We start from the raw sequence: 20,534 nt of genomic DNA, 5'->3' as shown, positions 1-20,534 counted from the left end.
AGGTTAGGAATTGATCACTTCACAGTTAAATCATGCACTGTTGTTTGTAAAATACACCACAAGGTCATCATGAAAACAACATCTCTTCTATTTGGCAAAGGTCCCGAGTTCGAGTCTCGGTCGGGCACACAGTTTTAATCTGCCAGGAAGTTTCATATCAGCGCACACTCCGCTGCACAGTGAAAATCTCATTCTGGAAACATCCCCCCGGCTGTGGCTAAGCCATGTCTCCACAATATCCTTTCTTTCAGGAGTGCTAGTTCTGCATGTCTCGCAGGAGAGCTTCTGTAAAGTTTGGAAGGTAGGAGACGAGGTACTGGCAGAAGTAAAGCTGTGAGTACCGGGCGTGAGTCGTGCTTCGGTAGCTCAGTTGGTAGAGCACTTGCCCGCGAAAAGCAAAGGTCCCGAGTTCGAGTCTCGGTCAGGCACACAGTTTTAATCTGCCAGGAAGTTTCATATCAGCGCACACTCCGCTGCAGAGTGAAAATCTCATTCTGGAAACATCCCCCCGGCTGTGGCTAAGCCATGTCTCCGCAATATCCTTTCTTTCAGGAGTGCTAGTTCTGCATGTCTCGCAGGAGAGCTTCTGTAAAGTTTGGAAGGTAGGAGACGAGGTACTGGCAGAAGTAAAGCTGTGAGTACCGGGCGTGAGTCGTGCTTCGGTAGCTCAGTTGGTAGAGCACTTGCCCGCGAAAGGCAAAGGTCCCGAGTTCGAGTCTCGGTCGGGCACACAGTTTTAATCTGCCAGGAAGTTTCATATCAGCGCACACTCCGCTGCAGAGTGAAAATCTCATTCTGGAAACATCCCCCCGGCTGTGGCTAAGCCATGTCTCCGCAATATCCTTTCTTTCAGGAGTGCTAGTTCTGCATGTCTCGCAGGAGAGCTTCTGTAAAGTTTGGAAGGTAGGAGACGAGGTACTGGCAGAAGTAAAGCTGTGAGTACCGGGCGTGAGTCGTGCTTCGGTAGCTCAGTTGGTAGAGCACTTGCCCGCGAAAGGCAAAGGTCCCGAGTTCGAGTCTCGGTCGGGCACACAGTTTTAATCTGCCAGGAAGTTTCATATCAGCGCACACTCCGCTGCAGAGTGAAAATCTCATTCCAGCTTTATACATGTTTTCTCCTGCCGCTACTTGGTAAGTAGATTTTTTATCTTTCCAATTGCATTATATTTTCAGATATTACTGTCTGCTATGCTGCTGAAATGACAGTCACTACATAGGTGCTATTTGTTACAGTTAGCTAAATAATCTGCTTGCTGAATTACTAATGTTCTGAAATACACTGACCATTAGCTGTTTGAATAAACACGTGCTGCAATCTGATTCACATTTATCTGACTTTGATTGCCAACACACAAAACAATGACTAAGAAAGTTTGTCAAATTATTCCTATATCATAATTTATTAGTTCATAGGTGCTTTTTGTTGATATTTTCGTTATTTTTAGAATGGGGGAGCTGGAAGGATGGAATCATTGGATGTTTGCCACACAGAATATCTGACAACACAATCCTGGATAACTAGATATCAATCTGCACCCAGTGTCTTAATTTATGAAACATACACATAGGGAGTGGATGTGAATGATTGTGTGGTTGACTATAACACATTTATTGCCTTCACAATAAAGTGACAGTCTGCTGCAAAAGGAATTAAGTTGCTGGCAGAAAGATGAAAGCATAGGGCTCTTTGCTGGGATTAACTGGCTTATAATGAGTCTGTGCTGTGAGTGGGATGCAGGGGTGTCGACGCTGTTCACAAACTCATCAGTACTTTCACAGACAGAAATTAAGTCATGGCTACAATGTGGCTAACAATAACTATTGCAGAACCGTCTGCCCAGTTGTACGGGACTTTCAGACATGCCTGAAAGGACACCACACATTCATATAATTAATTCGCCTAGATTGGCAATGGATCCACCTTCTTCAGTGTGGATGCGCAAATACGTCTGACCTCCTGTTAGAATCTCAGAGTAGCAAGCATGGAGGAAATGGACAGAGACTGCAGATAGGTGGCACTCAGTGGGAAATGGATCAGCCATGAGGCGTGCTGAGATAGTACATGCAGATGTGATAACACAGTGACTAACATGGCTGCCTAGTACTCAAGAGATCCCGGGTTCGAATCCCTATCTGGTACAATTTTCACTTGTCGCCACTGATTTTGTGTAATGTTCCTAAGCACCTGACATCAGTAATTCCATCCCACCCTACCCCACCACCCATCTCATCACCCACCCCACCCTATCCACCCCCCAACCCCCACTTTCAATTTACATATAATTTTATTTTAAGGCTTGACACTGCATTACCAATTCATGGTTTTGAGTCCTGTGAGGTTCTTCCATACAGAAATCATTACTAATCTCATCTTTATCAGTATGATTTATCTGTCCTAGCCAACTATGGGCAAAAGGGAGAGACACATGTTGAATCTCTTTGCTAGCTCTGAGGTTACAGGATTACACAGTAAAGTGATTGCTACATTAACTCTCAGTTCCAGACTCTGTGTGTGTGTGTGTGTGTGTGTGTGTGTGTGTGTGTGTGTGTGTGTGTGTGTTTTTTGAGGTTTACGGGCGCTAAACAGCGTGGTCATCAGCTCCCAAGCGCATAGAAACAGGAACACAAGCGGTGAAGGGACGAAGACGGACGCCGAACAAGGAGAACGGCTAAAAGACACAGGCCTGACGCAGTTCCAAATGCGCACATACAGAGGCAAAACAAGAGGAGAAGAAACACACTAAAAAAGGAAACGAAACACAAGGAAAAGAGAACAGATACCGAAGTGAAACAAGGAGGTAATCGTGACTGGCGGACCTCTTACCTAAAAACTGGGTGAGCCAGTCACCCAGCAGCACATTAAAACCTTCTCCCTAAAATCCGAGGCAACAGATTGGACAGGACACAAAACCGTAAAACCTTAACCACAGTCGCTGCGTCGTCTTGCAAAATAGAGGGCAAATCCGGTGGCAAGGAAACCACCGCCCTCTGGTCAGAGAATAAAAGACAGTCAAGTAAAATGTGGCGGACAGTAATCTGGACGCCACAAGCACTGCAGATTGGGGGGTCCTCCCGCCGGAGTAAAAAACCATGCGTGAAGGGACTGTGTCCAATGCGGAGGCAAGTGAGTAGAACCTCATCCCGCCTGTATGACTGGTAGGACGTACGCCATGGTCGCGTAGTGGCCTTTACCAGACGCAGCTTATTGTCAGAAACTGCCAACCACTCCTCTTCCCATTGATGCATAACACGAAAACGCAAAAGGGAGGTTACAGCATGGAGGGGGACGGCACATTCAACAACGTGAGGGAGGGAACATGCATCTCTGGCAGCCACATCCGCCAGTTCGTTTCCCCTAATACCCACGTGCCCCGGCACCCAGCAGAAAGAAACCTCCTTCCCCTGCCGTTGCAGGTGGAGTAGGGCATCATGGATGTTCTGGACGACCGTATCCGCTGGGTACAAGTGTTGAATGGTCTGAAGGGCACTCAGGGAGTCAGAACAGATGAGGAACTTAATACTGGGAACACATCTCATCTGCTCCAATGCCCGCAATATTGCAAACAATTCGGCATCGAGGATGGTAAACACCGCAGGAAGCCGTAACTTGACGACTCGATCAGGGAAAACAACAGCACAACCAACAGTGTCCCCCTGTTTAGAGCCATCTGTGAATACAGGTACATGGTCCGGATGCTGGTTTAAAATATCGTAAAATAAGGAGGTAAAAACAAACGCCGGAGTGCAGTTCCTCCAGTTCTCCGACAAGTCTAAAAGGATGCTGGGCCTCTGGAGCAACCAGGGAGGCAGGCGGGTAAAACCTTGTCGTTGGGGGGCCACACGCTCCACACCAAGGGACTCAAGCAAATGCTTGGCACGAATCCCAAATGGTTTTGTTGCCCTGGGACGACTGGAAAAGAGACGTTCCATAGGCGGTCGGGCAACGGTAGGGTACGCAGGGGAGGTAGGACAGGCAAGGAAATGACACACCCGTCGCACCATGAGGAGTTTCCGCCGGATGGCGAGCGGCGGTTCCCCTGCCTCAGCACACAGGCTGGGGATGGGACTGGTACGGAAGGCACCAGTGGCCAGCCTGATACCCTCATGGTGTACTGCGTCAAGGATCTTCAGATACGAAGGCCTTGCTGACCCATACACGGTGCAAGCATAGTCAAGACGCGATCGGACGAAAGCCCTATAAAACTGCAGCAGACGCGCCCGATCTGCTCCCCAGGACCGATGGCTCAGACACTTCAAAATATTCAGTGCCTTCAGGGCCCGCACCTTGAGGTCTTTAAGGTGAGGCAACCACGACAACTTGGAATCAAAAGTGAGGCCCAGGAACCTCACAGTGTCTCTAAAAGGAAGAACGGTGTCCCTCAGATGCAATTCAGGGGAGGTAAAAAGACGCCGAGAACGATTAAAATGAACACACACAGATTTCTCTGCAGAAAAGGTAAAACCCGTCTTTGCAGTCCATGTCTCTAAGCGCTTTATCGTAAGTTGTAACTGCCGACTAGCACTGACAAGACTGGAGGAAGAACAGAAAACAGCAAAATCGTCCACAAACAAGGAGCATTGGGCAGGACTCCGGATAGTGGACGTGATACTGTTAATAGCAATGGCAAAGAGGGTGACACTTAAAACGCTGCCCTGAGGAACACCATTCTCCTGCACGTACAAATCCGATAGCACATTACCAACCCGATACCGAAAGAGGCGGTGAGAAAGAAAGGACCGAATGAAGATGGGGAGACGGCCACGAAAGCCCCACTCATGGAGTTGATTGAGGATAAGGCGGCGCCAAGTAGTGTCATACGCCTTATTAATGTCAAAGAAGACCCCTAGACAATGCTGGTTACGTAGAAAGGCCTGCTGGATGGCGGCCTCAAGCAGGGTCAAGTTGTCTATAGTGGAACGACATCTCCGAAAGCCACACTGAGAGGGGCTAAGGAGCTGCCTGGTCTCGAGCAGCCAAACCAGGCGGCGGTTGACCATGCGTTCCAACGTCTTCCCAACACAGCTCGTCAAGGCAATACTCCGATAACTACTGGGATGCGTTCGGTCCTTCCCTGGTTTGAGGAGGGGAATCAAAATTGCCTCCCTCCACGAGTCAGGGTACGTGCCAGATAACCATATCATATTGAAACAGTTCAGGAGAACTTCCTTGGATGGCAGCGACAGGTGCCGCAGCATGCTGTACCGGATTTGATCATGACCAGGCGCAGTATCATGAGCCACAGACAGCGCAGAATCCAGTTCCCACATTGTGAAGGGGCAGTTATAGGGTTCAGAATTTAGAGACCGGAAGTCCAAGTGACCCCTTTCGACGGCAGTGCGGTAGCGGCAGAAATCTGGATCACTGTTAATAGTGGCGGTAGATTCCGCAAAATGCATGGCCAGTGTCTGGGCAATGTCTCTCGGCGCCGTGAGGAGACATCCCTGATGCAGCAATGCCGTGACAGGTAGCTGGCTGAGTTTCCCGGAAATCCTCCTGATGGCTTCCCATACTTTCGTAGAACTAGTGGAGCGAGAGATGGAATTCAAGAACGATTGCCATGACCGTCGTTTGCTCTCTTTAATCACTCGCCGCGCTCTGGCCCTTGCCACCCGAAAGGCCGCAAGATTGTCAGCTGAGGGACGGCACTTGAAGCGGCGCAGTGCTGCACGGCGGGCGCGGATGGCTGAGTGGCACTCAGTGGTCCACCAAGGGACAGGACGCCTCTTGGGATGACCGGATGATCGTGGGATTGACAATTCAGCAGCATGAGAGATCACGGCTGCAACATGGTCTACCCATTCGTGGATGCTGGCACGGTGTTCCAAAACAGCCAGTTGGCTGAAAAGTGTCCAGTCAGCTCTGCAAAGGTGCCACTGGGGCGGCACTGGTAATGCCACAGCCTCATCCAGGAGGCGAATCCAGAGGGGGAAGTGGTCACTAGAATGGAGGTCAGCTGCAGCCTCCCACAGAGCAGAATCCGCGAGTGCTGGAGAGCAAAAGGAAAGGTCAATAGCCGATGACGATCCGGAAGCAGTACAGAAATGAGTGGGAGCACCAGAGTTGAGGAGGCACAGTTCTTCAGACATCATGACGCTTTCCAGAATGCGACCCCTGGGGCAAGTAGTCGGAGAGCCCCATAAGACATTATGAGCGTTGAAGTCCCCCAGAAGAAGAAATGGGTGAGGGAGTTGGCTAATAAGGTCCGTGAGAGCCTCAGAGTCTATCGCATCCGGAGGTGGTAAATAAACAGAACAGACTGTGAGCCTCCGACCCACAAGAATGTCAACTGCAACTGCTTGCAAGTCGGTGACGAGAGGGAGCTCAGATGAGGGGTGCACATCACGGACAAAAACCGCAACACCACCCTTTGCCCTTTGCCCCGTCAGATCATCTTTTCGATATGCGGTATAGCCGCGTAAAGAAGGAGAATCAGTGGCCCGAAAATGTGTCTCTTGGATACATAAGCACAAGGGGCACTCTCGTATAAGGAGTTGTAATTCGGCCACATGCGTCCTGAAACCATTCAGGTTCCACTGTAATATGGGAGCCAGTGATCAGGGTGGCTGAACTTTCACCCTGCCTCTGTGCTTTGGAGGAGAGACCGTACTGGCCGGAGATTTATTCCTGGGGCGAGAAGATCGCCCCCGGTCGACATCAATGTCCATAAGATCCGATGACGACCCACGGGAGATGTCAGACAGTACGATGGCATCATCATCGGACCGACGCTGACTAGTCTCCTCAGGTGGCAGAACCTTCATCTTCTGAGGCTTTGTCTTGGGGGGCTTGGAATGCAGAGCCTTGTCAACAGTTGGAGGTTGACTCGCCTGGGCAGAAGGCGCCATATGGGGGGAGGCTGGAAGTACCTCAATGTCAGCAACCACGGCCTTGTCCGATGTAGCGGGGAGAGCCGCAGATTGCAAAACAACCGCAGCAGCACAAGTGCACTGGCAAGCGCAGGTTTTAGTGCTAACACTAGCAACCTCCGTTTGTGTAGCAACAGTGGCCAGTTGTACCGGTTTTTTGAGAGCGGAAGCGAAAGATGTGGAAAACACAGGAGGTTGCATGGCCTTAAAGGTCTTCTTGGCCTCACCATAGGGGATGCGCTTAGATGTTTTAATCTCCTGTACCTTCCGCTCTTCGAGATAGATGGGGCAGATCCGGCTCCAGACAGGGTGACTCCCAGAGCAATTCACGCACTTCACAGGCGATGAACAATCGGCTCCGTCATGGGCAGGCTGACCACATTTACCACGCGTGGCTATCCCATTGCACCCCAACGTAGTATGCCCAAAGCGCTGACATTTAAAACAGCGCATTGGGTTGGAGAAATATGGCCGTACGGACAAACGTAAGAACCCCGCTTTAACATGCTCCGGGAGTCTCGGGCAACTGAATGTGAGAATAAACGAGTCAGATTTGACGAGGTCCCCATTGACTCGTTTCATAATGTGCTGCACGTCAACAATTCCTTCGTCAGCCCACTCAGATTTTAGCACGTCTATGGGGATATCCACCAAGTCCCTACACGTCACAACACCCTTACTATAGTTCAAAGTGGAGTGGAGCTCGGTCTCGACAGCGTACTCTCCTAGACAATTTGCTTTCCGAAGGGCAGCGACTTGACGGGAACTAGAAGTTTCAACTAACAGAGTCCCATTGCGCAGTCGCTTTACAGATTTCAGTGTTCCTGCAATTCCCTCAAGACCCTTGTGGATGTAAAAGGGAGAAACCCTCTCAAAGCTACCCTCCTTCCTTTTAATAATCAAAAACACATTCTGATTATCGGCATGTGCTCCGTTACTACATTCTGTTAAACCTCTAGCAACACCAGGCGCTGGAGGACTCGCAGCGCGTAGCCGCTTTTTCGATTGGGTGTGTTTTCCTACCAGCGGCCCACCCAAGCCACTGGTAGGGGGAAATGTAGAGGTCGAAGGGTCCATTGTGGTCCCACGAGCAGCTAGGGAACTAAAAGTCCGCTCAGACAGAGCCCCGCGTGCCTGAGTAAGCCTTATACAACTGGGGTTCGGCAGGTGCCCCAGAGGTTGCCCGCTTGCGACTGTTCCACCCCAACAGCCATGCATCTTCTAGGCGCGGAGCACACCGAAAGATTGAGGGGTTTTTATAGAGGTTGGCCTTCCTCGCAATCCAGGCGGTCAAGCCAAGATTACCATTCCCCGCAGCACACAACATTTCACCGCCGCGCCGTACGGTGGTCGCTGAAGCATGTCCGGGGGTTACGGTGACAGGACACTGGCGGCGCAGACCAGTCCCCAGCTCAGGACCCCGGGGTCGCCAAGCCCGTACTCAGCAAGTGAATGCTGAGCCCCTGGGGGCAGTTCCAGACTCAATGGAGGCCAGTCTTCTATCTATTCTGTGACAGAGCTACAAGCACTCGGATCAAAAATCAATTAAAAAATCTTAAGTAAACTTCTCCATCGTAAGCCACATCTCTATCTCCAGCACCTCATAGTGTAAAAGCGAAAAACTTATGGTACTCTCACCTAATAATGTCTTTATCTGATTCTGGTGACAATTTTTGGTTTTTGTGAATACGCAATTTTATACATAAATTGTGCCACTGAATAATTTAGTAAATGGCTTCTTACGCATCTACTCAAACTGCAAAATGTCCATGCTACTTGAGTATGGAACACAACAGCTCACTAACACAAACCATTTCGAAGTTCAAAGCGTATAATATCTTATTAATTAGTGCCTTTTAGGTACGCTTGTGTTACAGATACATGATGTTTTACTAAAAAACACTTCCCTTGTAATGCTAGTGTGGTAAATTCTCTTCCATATGTATTAGTATAATGCATATTTTAACAGTGTTTTTCTGTTCGTTTACTGAATGTAACAGCAAATGTAAGTGAAAAATTAGTCCGCTCCATTGCAGGTCATCTGCCCTGATGCCACCCACTTCAATCAGGGGCTCTCCCTACAGGCGCCAACCACCCACAGCAAAGGCCAACTGGAATGATGGCTGTTGCCAGGAGTCCTGATGCCCCAGGGAGACAGGCATCTACTCCCTGGCATACATGGGGATCTTACAGCTCAGACATCAGCAGTGCGATCCCTGTGTTGTCAGGGGGCTACCACCAAATGGGTACATGACAGCTCCACCACAATGGACTAGCTACCATGCTGGATATTGGTTCTACATCTACATCTACAGCCATACTCCGCAAGCCACCTGTCGGTGTGTGGCGGAGGGTATCCTGAGTACCTCTATCGGTTCTCCCTTCTATTCCAGTCTCGTATTGCACATGGAAAGAAGGATTGTCGGTATGCTTCTGTGTGGGTTGCAGAGAAATCCACTATTTTGATGGAGGCAAAAGAGGACAGGAGACAATGGAGGAAGATGACACACTCCGGAAAGTGTCCTTGCCCAAATAGTTGAATCGCAGGTGGAGATGCAAAGCAGTGACAAGAGATTCAGGAGATCGAATCTAAGGGCACTATGGATAACTCGTGCACCACATAAGGCGTCCTTCCCGATATGGCCCACACTTCTGTAAAATTTTGAAAGTGGCAAGTCAAACCGTAGAATGGGACCTGAACTCGTAGGGCTGATAAGAGAGAGACTCCTTTTAGTTGCCTCTTATGACAGGCAGGAATACCTAGGGCCTATTTTAACCCCTGGATCCAAAGGGAGGGGGGTTGCTTGCTAGTGGCCATCAGTTCAAACCGGACCACCAGTAGTTATTTGTTATTTTGTATTTATCATTTCTGGAAGGTTTTCAAAGTTTCTTATGTTTGTAAAGAATGGAATATTCAATGCTTGTATAAATAGCAGCAATCTCCATCCAAGAGACCAGTTCTATTCAGGCTGTATGTTAGTTTTTGTAATAAATGTGCTTTCAGGGCTAGGTGGTGTACTTAATTGAAAACCATGCTTTTGGATTTGGGCTTGATTCTGGTTACAATGTGACAATAGCTACTACACATCCCCACTTTTATGTTAGTGGATGTCATTTTATACAAGAAGTTCGTTGCTATCCATGTCACTGCAGTTACCCACAACCTATCCACAATCATGGTTTTGAAAATTTGAATGTGAATTCTCAGTTTTACCACAGGAAAGTACTTACCATGTTAGGCACTGTGATGTCCAATAGACAATATGCCAGAGGTGTAAATACAGATCGTTTCCAACATAGCTCCATGGTTCACGGCAGACTGTAGAAGTAGTATTTTCAGACTCTGTGACATTATTCTTTTTCAAGCATTGTCTGTACACAGTCTGAAATAAAAACAAAAACATCAACCCATCCAGGAAACATCAGCATTTTATGATTACAATGTGGTATTTCTCAAAAAATTCGTGTGTGTGTGCGCGTGCGCCCACACACACACACACACACACCCACACACACACACACACACACACACTAAGAGAGAAGAGAAAACACATGCAACAGATAATGAAATGGACTAAACCTCGAAAGCAGTTAAAAATGTGTTATTTTATAACCATCACTTTTTTTAATTCATGTTTTGATGCCCAGCAATGTATGTAACAACCTCTTGACAGGTGCTCTTCATCAAGATTGATTCATGTGATGAACAGAGCAGCTGCAATATAGACTTAACATTCAGCTCAAAACAACCTGACATGTTGTGGACTAAATAGAGAAACTACAAATCAGAGTGGACGTACTCATAATTGAGCTCAAATTTTTACAGACTAACAGAGTTTTTGCTGTTGGATATCCTTGCTCTGCTCGACGACTACGAAATTATCCATTTACAGACTGTAAATAATGATCCAGTGAAGTAGTAACCGTGGTTAGATTTTTGATTGTCACGCATAGCTCATATTCCTAGGCATTTTAAATACTGCCCAATTGGGGTTTTTGTGGGCATCAAGTGATACGTTACCCATAAGCCAATATTTGCCCAGAAAATTTTCACAATAAGTTTCACAGCAGTCGAGTCATTTTCAAGGGCAGGTTGCATGCTGATAAGACAACATCCTGATTTAAGTTTTTAACAAGTTTCCTAAATCACTTCAGGCAAATGCCACAACCCGTTCCCTCCCCCATCACTGAGAAAGTTAGTCAGTGTTATATCTTTACTGTGCTCAGTATCAACATGCTATCAAATTTTCACATTTTCTGTCTATCACAAGCCTGTGGTAGCTGATTATTCCTGAAAAAGTCACGTAATTATCCCAGGATATGATCATTACATGCAGTTCTCTTACTGTCTCAAAGTCCAGATTCAGGGAAAGTGTAAAACTATAAATCCCTTAATACTGTACGATATATTACAGGACATATATTTTGCTTGAATGGTACTTGGGCATTTCATCAGATGGTACCGTCTAAACTGCACAATATTTCTAAGAGGTAGCTATTTGTCATCTTCACGTGTGACATTGAAGGGTTCTTAGGCAATCCATCAGATGGTACTGTCAAAACTGCAGAATATTTCCACTAGGTATCTGCCAGTCATCTTCAGTTATTAAAACAAGGAAGCCTCAAATAGCACAGCATTTATATATTGTTTAGTACAGAATGTTCCTATGCCAGTTCCTAGTCATCTACTGTTCTTATTGGGCTGTTGCAGAAAATGGAAATGTTAAACTCTCATTTTCACCACACAATACTACATGTTATTCTACATATTGTATAACTACAGGCTTAGTTTGCAGTAAAATTTTGGGCTGACTGGTGATGACAACTCCAGGAAAATTATTACACTGAAACAAATTTAGACAATGTCTCTGAAGCACTTTGTGATGTCCAGTTACAACATTTCCAAGTTTTTGATGGGACCTGGACATACCATGATGAGGCATTAAAGTCACATATATAAGAACACATTACAAGCTAAGCTGATGCATTTCGGAGCTGAAATATTGGCATACCTATCAATGCCATCTTCCATTCTGGCGTGTCACTGACTCTGCGCTGTTTTAGTCAATGGAAGTTCTTAAGTTTGTGGGCATCAAGTGCTACATTACCTGTAAGCCAATATTTTACCCAGAAAATTTTCACAATAAGTTTCTTCACAGCAGTCGAGTCATTTTCAAGGGCAGGTTGCACGCTGATAAGACGACATCCTGATTTAAGTTTTTAACAAGTTTCCTGAATCACTAGCGGGCAGTGTATTTCAATAAATTTAGACAGTATTGTGTATATTTTTGTTTAAATGATGTTGCTTTTATGCATCCAACACAGAAATGAGTGCATGAAGTTATTAAGTGGCACCGGTTGCAAGAAATTAGCAGAAGGAAAAAAGGTGTAGTGTAGAACAAACTGAAATTCAATAGATATTTGGTTAGTGAAATGGGAGAAAATATGGAATCTTTGCCATCTGAAACTTTAAAGATGACAGGCAGTTCCAATTATGCTGACCCAAGTACACAGATAATAGCACTTAGTTCACATGATACTGACAAAAAGCACATGTATAATTGCTGATATTTGTTTTAGGGACATAAGGACATGGTCCAATGCATAATTCTGTGCCTATTGTTTCATCTTTTGACGCTGGAGACATCAGAGGCTTTAAGAAACTCAGAAAACAGTTACAGACTCAATGCCTTCAGCATCAGAAGACAAAATGTTGGGGTGATAATTAGCCTTGGACTATGACCTTATGTTTACAAAACAAATATGAGCAACTACACAAATATCGACCTGAGAAATTTGAATCATTACAAACAAATATCTATATGACAGGAATCAGTGGAAGGACAACATGGTATGAAAAAGGCAATGAAGACCTCATAATTCGGTTCTGCTAAATTTTACAGAAGAAACAAAGACTGTTTCTTAAAAAACATGTAAAGTGATATAGTTAAAGTTTTTACATGTGCAACTATAGAGTAGAAGCCTAGTTATTGACATATTAGAGAAATTCGTGCACTTTCAAATATCTCTTTGATAAAGGAGTTACTAGTTACTTCCAGGATTTTCACAGACAATGGAGTTAAAAGGCTTTCATTACCTACCATTGATTTTATTAATTCTCCGTGTGATGCATCACTTTTATGGTCAATTTTTAAGTTACTAGGAAGTAACCAGCATCTCATAACACATGAGAAGCACAGTCATGGACAGAATAATCCAACAGGAAAGTCTTAGTGCACACTGTATTAAAAAGGTGGGAAAACTAAACTAGATACAACTCACAAATTCCTGGACAGAAACTTGTGATATTTTTCAAGTGATTTTGCACTAGCTTATTTATTTCACCATTGAACAGCTGCACACAGACCTCGTCATTAAAGATACAGCACATACCCAGTTGGCCAAGGGCTTTTAGGGAAAAAAGTTTGTGTTGAACTAACCACTGACAACAAGGTCTACATCTAAAACTATATCTACATCCACTCTCTGCAAGTCATTATACAGTGCATGGTGGAAGGTACATTGCACCACTACTAGTCATTTTCCTTTGTTTTCCACTTGCAAACAGAGCAAGGAAAAAACAACTGTCTATATGCCTCCATACAAGCTCTAATTTCTCTTATGTTTGTGGTCCTTACACAAAACATACATTGGCTGCAGTAGGGTAATTCTGCAGTAAGTTTCAAATGCCAGTTCTCTAAATTTTCCAAATCATTCATTGAAAAGAGCATCACCTTCTCTCCAGGGATTCCCATGTGAATTTACAAAATATCTCCATAGTATCTGTGTGTTGATTGCACTGAAGAATGGAATACAATTTGTTGGCTTTGAACAATGATACCATATCCAAGCCAATGATAGCTTTTTTTAATGAAGTGTAAATATAAATGAATGAATTTAGCCTCAAACTGAGGATTTTGTGTTTGTTTTTGGTTTTATAGGTCATCACTTGAATTGATAGTGAGTGTTTGCAGTATGATAAGTTCTCATTTGAAATTTTGTTCTGTGTTTTGCATAATTTTAAGATATATTTTATTCATTATTAGGTATGGATTTATCTACACATATGAATAAGGATGACTTGTCTGCTGCTTTGTGTGTCGACCAGTATGCACAATTAAGTTTCTATAATTGTCTGGTTTATTTTCCCGAGTTTGACTGGTGCCATGAGTGTGGGCAAAATATGAAAACAATGTGTGTGTCATAGCAGCATACTGCTGATTCATATCTTTGTGGGTGTAGCCGTAACAAATTATGGCCCCTAAATGGAAGAGGAACATGGTTCGGAAAGTCTAAGCTGGTCCTGAAAGACATTATGATGATCACATACGGTTGGATTATGTATTACACTGCGTGACTGTTGTTCATGAGTGTCATGTTAGTGAGTGTACTGTAATAGAATGCAATTTGTCATGAAGTCTGTAGGAAGTATTTGAAGTGTAGTAAGTCTTCTGGTGGGAGGTTTCGTCCTACAATTTAACAAGCTAGCTTTTGGAAAAACCAGGTATAATTGGGGGAAAGGGGGAGGAAGGGGGGGAAGGGACAGGTGGAGGGGAGGGAGGGGGAGAAAGTGTTGGTTAATTTATTAGAGGAACATATTGCTGAGGTCTCTGTTGCTCCATCATGGACATGGGACATCAGCTGGTTACATAATTGCCAATATCAATGAAGTTCTCCAACAGCTCTGTAACTGAGGTGTTCATTTATTTTATTTTGAAGGCTACCAGTTTTGGCATTCCACTATGCCATCTTCAGGCCCCATATGCATCTCTCCAAATAAACCATAGTAGTGTTATATAGTGCCATAAATCCCTGGATGTAGAGAATTCAATTGTTTCACAAGTGCTTCATTCAAAGACTTGAGACAACTCTAAGTAGAGTTGCTATCAAGTCTTTGAATGGAGCACTGGTCACACAAGTGAACTCATGACATCCAGGGATTTCTGGCACTATATGACATTGATGTTTATTTGGAGATATGCATATGTGGCCTGAAGATGGCATTGTGGAATGCTGAAACTGGTAGCCTTCAAAATAAAATAAATGAACACCTCAGTACACAGCTGCTGGAGAATTTCATTGATACTGACAATATTGCTGAGGAGTTGACCATACTATCTGAAGAGTTTTCATCATACATGGATTTGGGGAGGTTGGGGTTTCATCAGTTGGCTAGTGAATCACATGATTAAATTTAAGAATTACTGTACTGGGACGTTTCCCTACACTATAGAGGGGTATTGGAGGGGGTGGGGGAGGATCAAATCTGTTGTGGGGAGGGGGAACAACTGTTTTCAACATTACAGGGGCATTTGGATGAATATTCTTGAGAGGTGCAGTGTAACCAGATATATACTGTCCATTTAATTGTTTTCTTAATGCTGGTGCTGAAATGTATTCATCTGAAGTTGTTAGCTAAATTATTGCTAGGTTGGGGACATGAGAGGCTTCATGGTAATTAGGGAGGGGGAGTGATTTTGTTACTGTCAGTGGTTCGTAACTTCCCAATACAGTATTATGACATAACTCTGCATCTTTAGCAGGTTTTCCTGCAACATCTGATAAAGATGCTGAGTTATGATGTCGAAATATTATGTTGGGAAGACGCATACCACTGGGCAGTGCACCCAATTCCACAAGATGACACTGAATCAGCAGGAAAGTGTAAATTACTTCCAGTTTTTATGATGTTTTTTGTGATATTGGTGTTACACAGTTTTATGTTATTATTGGATTTGTTAGTATTCATTTTTATGCTATAGGTATGTAGTTGAATGTCGTGCACTGTAGGCACGTGTGTTTATTCCTTCATACCCTGGCTCTATTAATTCTGGTTTCCTTTTATTTGTTCATGGTATGTAGTTCAACCAGTGGTGGATATATTGTTAATTTTGTTCAGTGTGACACTTTTATCATCATTTGACCCATGTAGGTCAACTGAACAACAAGATACCAATATTTGGTTTGCTGGTTTTTCAGCCATGAGTAAGTCTGGTGTCAACTGAAGAACAGGATACTAATACTCTACAGAAGAGCTCATAACTAGGTGGTAGTCTTTCCGATATAAAAGGCTGAACAGTGTTCACATAACAGCTGGCATGTGATGTGTTGTTTCACAGGTGGCTCTCCCTTTGATACTATTTATTTTGCCAGTTACAGGGCTTAAAGTGCTGGTATAGGTGATGATAGGGGGGCGCAGATGTCAAGTCTTGCAGCGGGTACGGTCACAGAGTAAAAGCCTTAGAGTAAGGAGAAAGATGCAGAAGGAGCGTAGTGTCTGACAAAGATATCGCAGAGATTTGTATGGGTGGCGGGCAAAATCTCAGATTGAATGCATCTCATTTCAGGGCATGATTTTAGCATGTCATGGACTTATCGTGATAGCTGATTACCACAGTGAAGGCTAGAACAATACTGAGTGACACGTAGTGTGCTCTGAAGCTGTTTTTTGGAGGGATCAGCAGTGCCAGGATTGAATGTGATGGCCCAGGAAATATGCTTTTGAACTAGGCTGGTGGGGTAATTATGTCCAGTGAAAGCTAAAGTGACAATGGTGGTGTATTACTGTAAAGAGCCAGCATCAAAACAAATACATTTGTCTCAAATGCCAATGCTGTATGGGAGGGAAAGTCCGAAATGCAAAGGATGGTAACTGTCAAAACTTAACTACTGTTGTTTGTTAGTAGGTTTAATGTCGACAGAGGTGTTTTGCTGGCCTTCAGTGAGTATGAGATCAGCATCAAGGAAAGTGGCATGGGATTTGGAACAGGATCATGTGAAATTTAATTGGGAGAAAGTATTTAGAGATTCCAGAAATTTTAACAGGTCAGTCTTTCCTTCTCATCTCATCAGGTAGCTCTCCACTGACACGAGGTTGTGGATGAGTTTTCTAAACTGTATCCCTTTTCCCAAGAAACTCCAGTACTTTCCATTCCCCTGCAACTCTTCTCTGAAGGAGACACTGGTTTTGAAAGCTTGTATAAGTTAAACCTTTGTGTGTGTTTTATCTCCTGCTGCCGCTTGATGAGTAATTTTTTTTTATCCATCAAATTACACTACATTGTCGAAAACTGTTTATTTTCATTGTTATATTAGCCATCATAAAGTTCATTGTAAATAAACCATTACAGTTCAAATTGATCAATGATGTACATAATTATAACACCAGAAGGAAAAAAATGACATTCATTATTCTCCATTCAGGTTGTCATTAGCATAACAAGTGGTGCAAAATGCTGCAACAAAAAGTTTTGGTCATTTACTCAGTGACAAAAAATGTCTGACTGACAACAAAGTAAAATTTAAGAGCAAACTGAGAAAATTTCTCCTTGACAACTCCTCCTATTCCGTAGAAGAATTTCTGTTACCATAACATGTAGAAGGTGGTGGGTAGGAATTACTAACTCACACACCAAACTTAGGAATGTTCAGTATCTAACCATAACTTATATACAAATTAATTTGTGATGTGAATGTAAAATGACTCACTCCACATCATTACAATCTATAACGCAAAATGATCCATGAAACATGTAACTAACTTCACATGGAAGCCATATTGTTATGATCACCTATTCAAAGTTTTGTGGTTGGCAGGAGAGCCAACACCATGTTACTAGAGGAGGCCGAAAGGCACGCATTTTAACTCACGCAGGCTGGCATGAGGTCTGGAACAGGACAAGGAAATTAGAATTTAGAAAAACGGACGTAGCTGGTGGAATACTTAACTTTAATCCATTTATGATGAACGTCGCTCTTGACGGAACATAGTTCACAATATCAATAGTAACTGATAATGGCGCCTTGCTAGGTCATAGCAAATGACATAGCTGAAGGTTATGCTAAACTATCTTCTCGGCAAATGAGAACGTAAGTAGGCAGTGAACCATCGCTAGCAAAGTCGGCTGTACAACTGGGGCGAGTGCTAGGAAGTCTCTCTAGACCTGCCATGTGGCAGCGCTCGGTCTGCAATCATTGATAGTGGCAACACGCGAGTCTGACGTATGCTGCCGATTTAAAGGCTACCACCTAGCAAATGTGGTGTCTGGTGGTGACACCACACAAAGTTTATTCACCGGGATCCCTTGATGGCAGTTACTTTACAACCACAACATTGCCCTCCACCAACAAATTTCAAACAGATTAGCTAGTTTAGATTACATAACATTCCTTTCTCCACATCACAAAGTTCAATTATTTGTGATTGTTTTTAATTTACTAACTAGTGTTTTTGGAATTAAGGACTAGCCATCCTGACCAGAGTTCTCTGTGGCTCTCAAAAATCATTTCAGGTGAATGCTGAGATGGTTCCAAAACACTGCACAGCAATCTTACTCCCATTCTGTGCCCATTATTGAATTATTATTATTATTATTATTATTATTATTATTATTATTGTTCCAAACAAATTTTTTGCAGTGTCATTGCTATTATAATCATTCAGTCAGTTCATTAATGTAATGAAACATTCCACATCTTGTGACATTGTTACAGAAGTGCTATAGAATTAAAAATAAACAACACTGAAAATAGGAAAGTCAACTTGTAACTTCCTATGTCATCCCATTCCTATTTCATGACTTAGATTTATTAACAAGTATATTAATATGTCTTGAAAGTAACCAGACAGTAGTTGCACATATCTGATGGTTACTCATTATTGTGTGATTTATGAAATATTGTGTGTGAATGAATGAAAACATGGGATAAATGAGTTGGTGTCATGCATTTACATGGTGCAGTAATCTCCGTGGATCTACTTAGCAGTGCGTAATACCCATGTGAGCCATTACTCTGCTCTTTGTACACTCCTCCAGCAGTTTATTTTCAAGCCAATAAACAAACATATATTCATACAGTCTCCTTTCCTCACCATTCCAGACTTACAATGCACTGACATGCCCAATACAGCCATTCTCCTTTGACAAGCAGTCATGTCACCATCAACACTACATGGAGGCAATGATGACACACTGATCAGTAGCAAAGCTTAACATTTAGGTTATAATGGTAGGTGCAAATTTGATTGTCATCTGCCAAAGCTAAAGAATGTCTCAATACGGTATTCTGTTGCTATATTTAAGATTCTTGGTGAAAACACCCAATTTTCCCACTGCCGTCTGATTCATGTTTTTAATAGGCCTATATTTAATTCTGTCAATAAAAAGACAATCCCCACCTAAAACCCCTATGAGCCTGATACTTTGAGAATTTAAATATTAGTAAATATGATTGTATGAAATGATAGTGGCCATTCAGGTTGACATCAATGATCAAAACTGGAAGTGTGTATCATATCCAACACATCAACATAACCATACCAGGTTTTAAATAAAGTGTTAATTGTCTGGTTTATTCATTTGCTATCAAATTATGCAAAAGGTATGGGGAATCAAACATAAAAAGATTAACAGCTAGTCTTCACTGAAAAACATTACCTTGAGTCTCACATGAACAGAACTGACAGTGTGCATTGAAAACAATAAAATGCAGACATGTTTCTTTTTTTCGAGGCAATACCATTTCAATTGGCATATTTTAGAAATAATTTCCCACAAAATGTTAACGGTACATGTATTCCCATAGGCTCTTAATACAGCACTTGCATTGCATGTATATATTTTACCAAACCCTTGATTAACTCTAGGTTACGTTATCTCATCTAACTTACAACGAATTTCCCTAAAAGAAAATTATGTATTGGGTAATTACATAATTACTTACAGATGATACATCCAGTGGAAGAACGAAGATTATGAGAAACGAAAAGTACCATCCTGTTAGCACTGCGAACTTTACGATAACGTGATGTCGTCTCCAATTAATATATCTGTATATGATGCTAAAAGCTAAGAAAAAAGTCACAACGACATCAACAACTAATGGACCAACAGTCATTTCTGTCTGGCACGTCCGCTACGTAAAATATCATCAAACGTCTTTCGCCGTTTTGGATTTCAAGTTTTTGGCCTCGTTATCTGATACCTTATTCATACTTTCTAACTTCTGAGTAGTCAGGGATTTCAGAGGCATAAGTTTCGGCCTACAAAGAATATTCTGCGGCAAGTCTTCTTTATGTAATATTCCTCGATGTGGCACAAAATCATTCGGTACGAACTTTTGACTATCTGACATTGCAACAAAAATCCTTCTTCACATCTGAAATCAAGACATCAGCAATAGTGGTGCAATTACATCACAGATGCCAAACGGATATTTACTGCAACGTATACTTAAAAATGATACTAATTGAGGGCCCGTACAACTGCGAAAATAAACGACACATACATCACAACCTTCAGCTGATTGTCCCTAGAAATGTCATCAAGTTAAGAAACTAGAATAAAAACGAAAACAAAACCTATTTACACCGACAATATCATAGCTGTCATCACGCTACATAGCAGACACTCCTGAATTCTCAAAGATGTACATAACTGTCACAATCCAAAGATGCATACCAGCTGTATGGGCCAACCCAATGATGTTACATTGTTGGCTCAAGAATTCGACCATAGAAAGATTATATTTATGGTCGAAGCTCAAGTTCCACATAAGTGTCTAGAAACAGCAAATATTGGTGCCGGGGTGAGCCAATCGGTTGCTCTTTACTGGGCTCGGGTCTGTAGCTCGTTGCGCTTCTGATGGCAGTCAGTGAAAGCATACAT

General features: G+C 43.3%; 1 protein-coding gene across 2 annotated transcripts in view; it reads right to left on the bottom strand.

Annotated features, from left to right (window-relative positions):
* The window catches only part of LOC126297805 (LMBR1 domain-containing protein 2 homolog), a 110,670-nt gene extending 90,361 nt beyond the window's left edge, over positions 1–20,309 (bottom strand). Inside the window, exons 1-3 of one of the 2 annotated variants that reach the window (XM_049989010.1) lie at positions 20,155–20,309; positions 19,591–20,025; positions 10,099–10,250 (exon numbers count right to left, since the gene is read on the bottom strand). In XM_049989010.1, coding sequence (XP_049844967.1) covers positions 10,099–10,250; positions 19,591–19,764 — 326 coding nt within the window. In that variant the 5' untranslated portion in view covers positions 19,765–20,025; positions 20,155–20,309. The remainder of the gene's footprint in view (positions 1–10,098; positions 10,251–19,590; positions 20,026–20,154) is intronic. The other variant, XM_049989011.1, reaches the window with a different exon arrangement.
* Positions 20,310–20,534: the final 225 nt, after the last annotated feature.

Source organism: Schistocerca gregaria, chromosome X, assembly GCF_023897955.1.
Source record: "Schistocerca gregaria isolate iqSchGreg1 chromosome X, iqSchGreg1.2, whole genome shotgun sequence".
In the NCBI taxonomy this organism is placed as follows: domain Eukaryota; kingdom Metazoa; phylum Arthropoda; class Insecta; order Orthoptera; family Acrididae; genus Schistocerca; species Schistocerca gregaria.
Note: the sequence above shows the minus strand (reverse complement) of the source record. Positions and strands in the feature narration are given on the sequence as shown.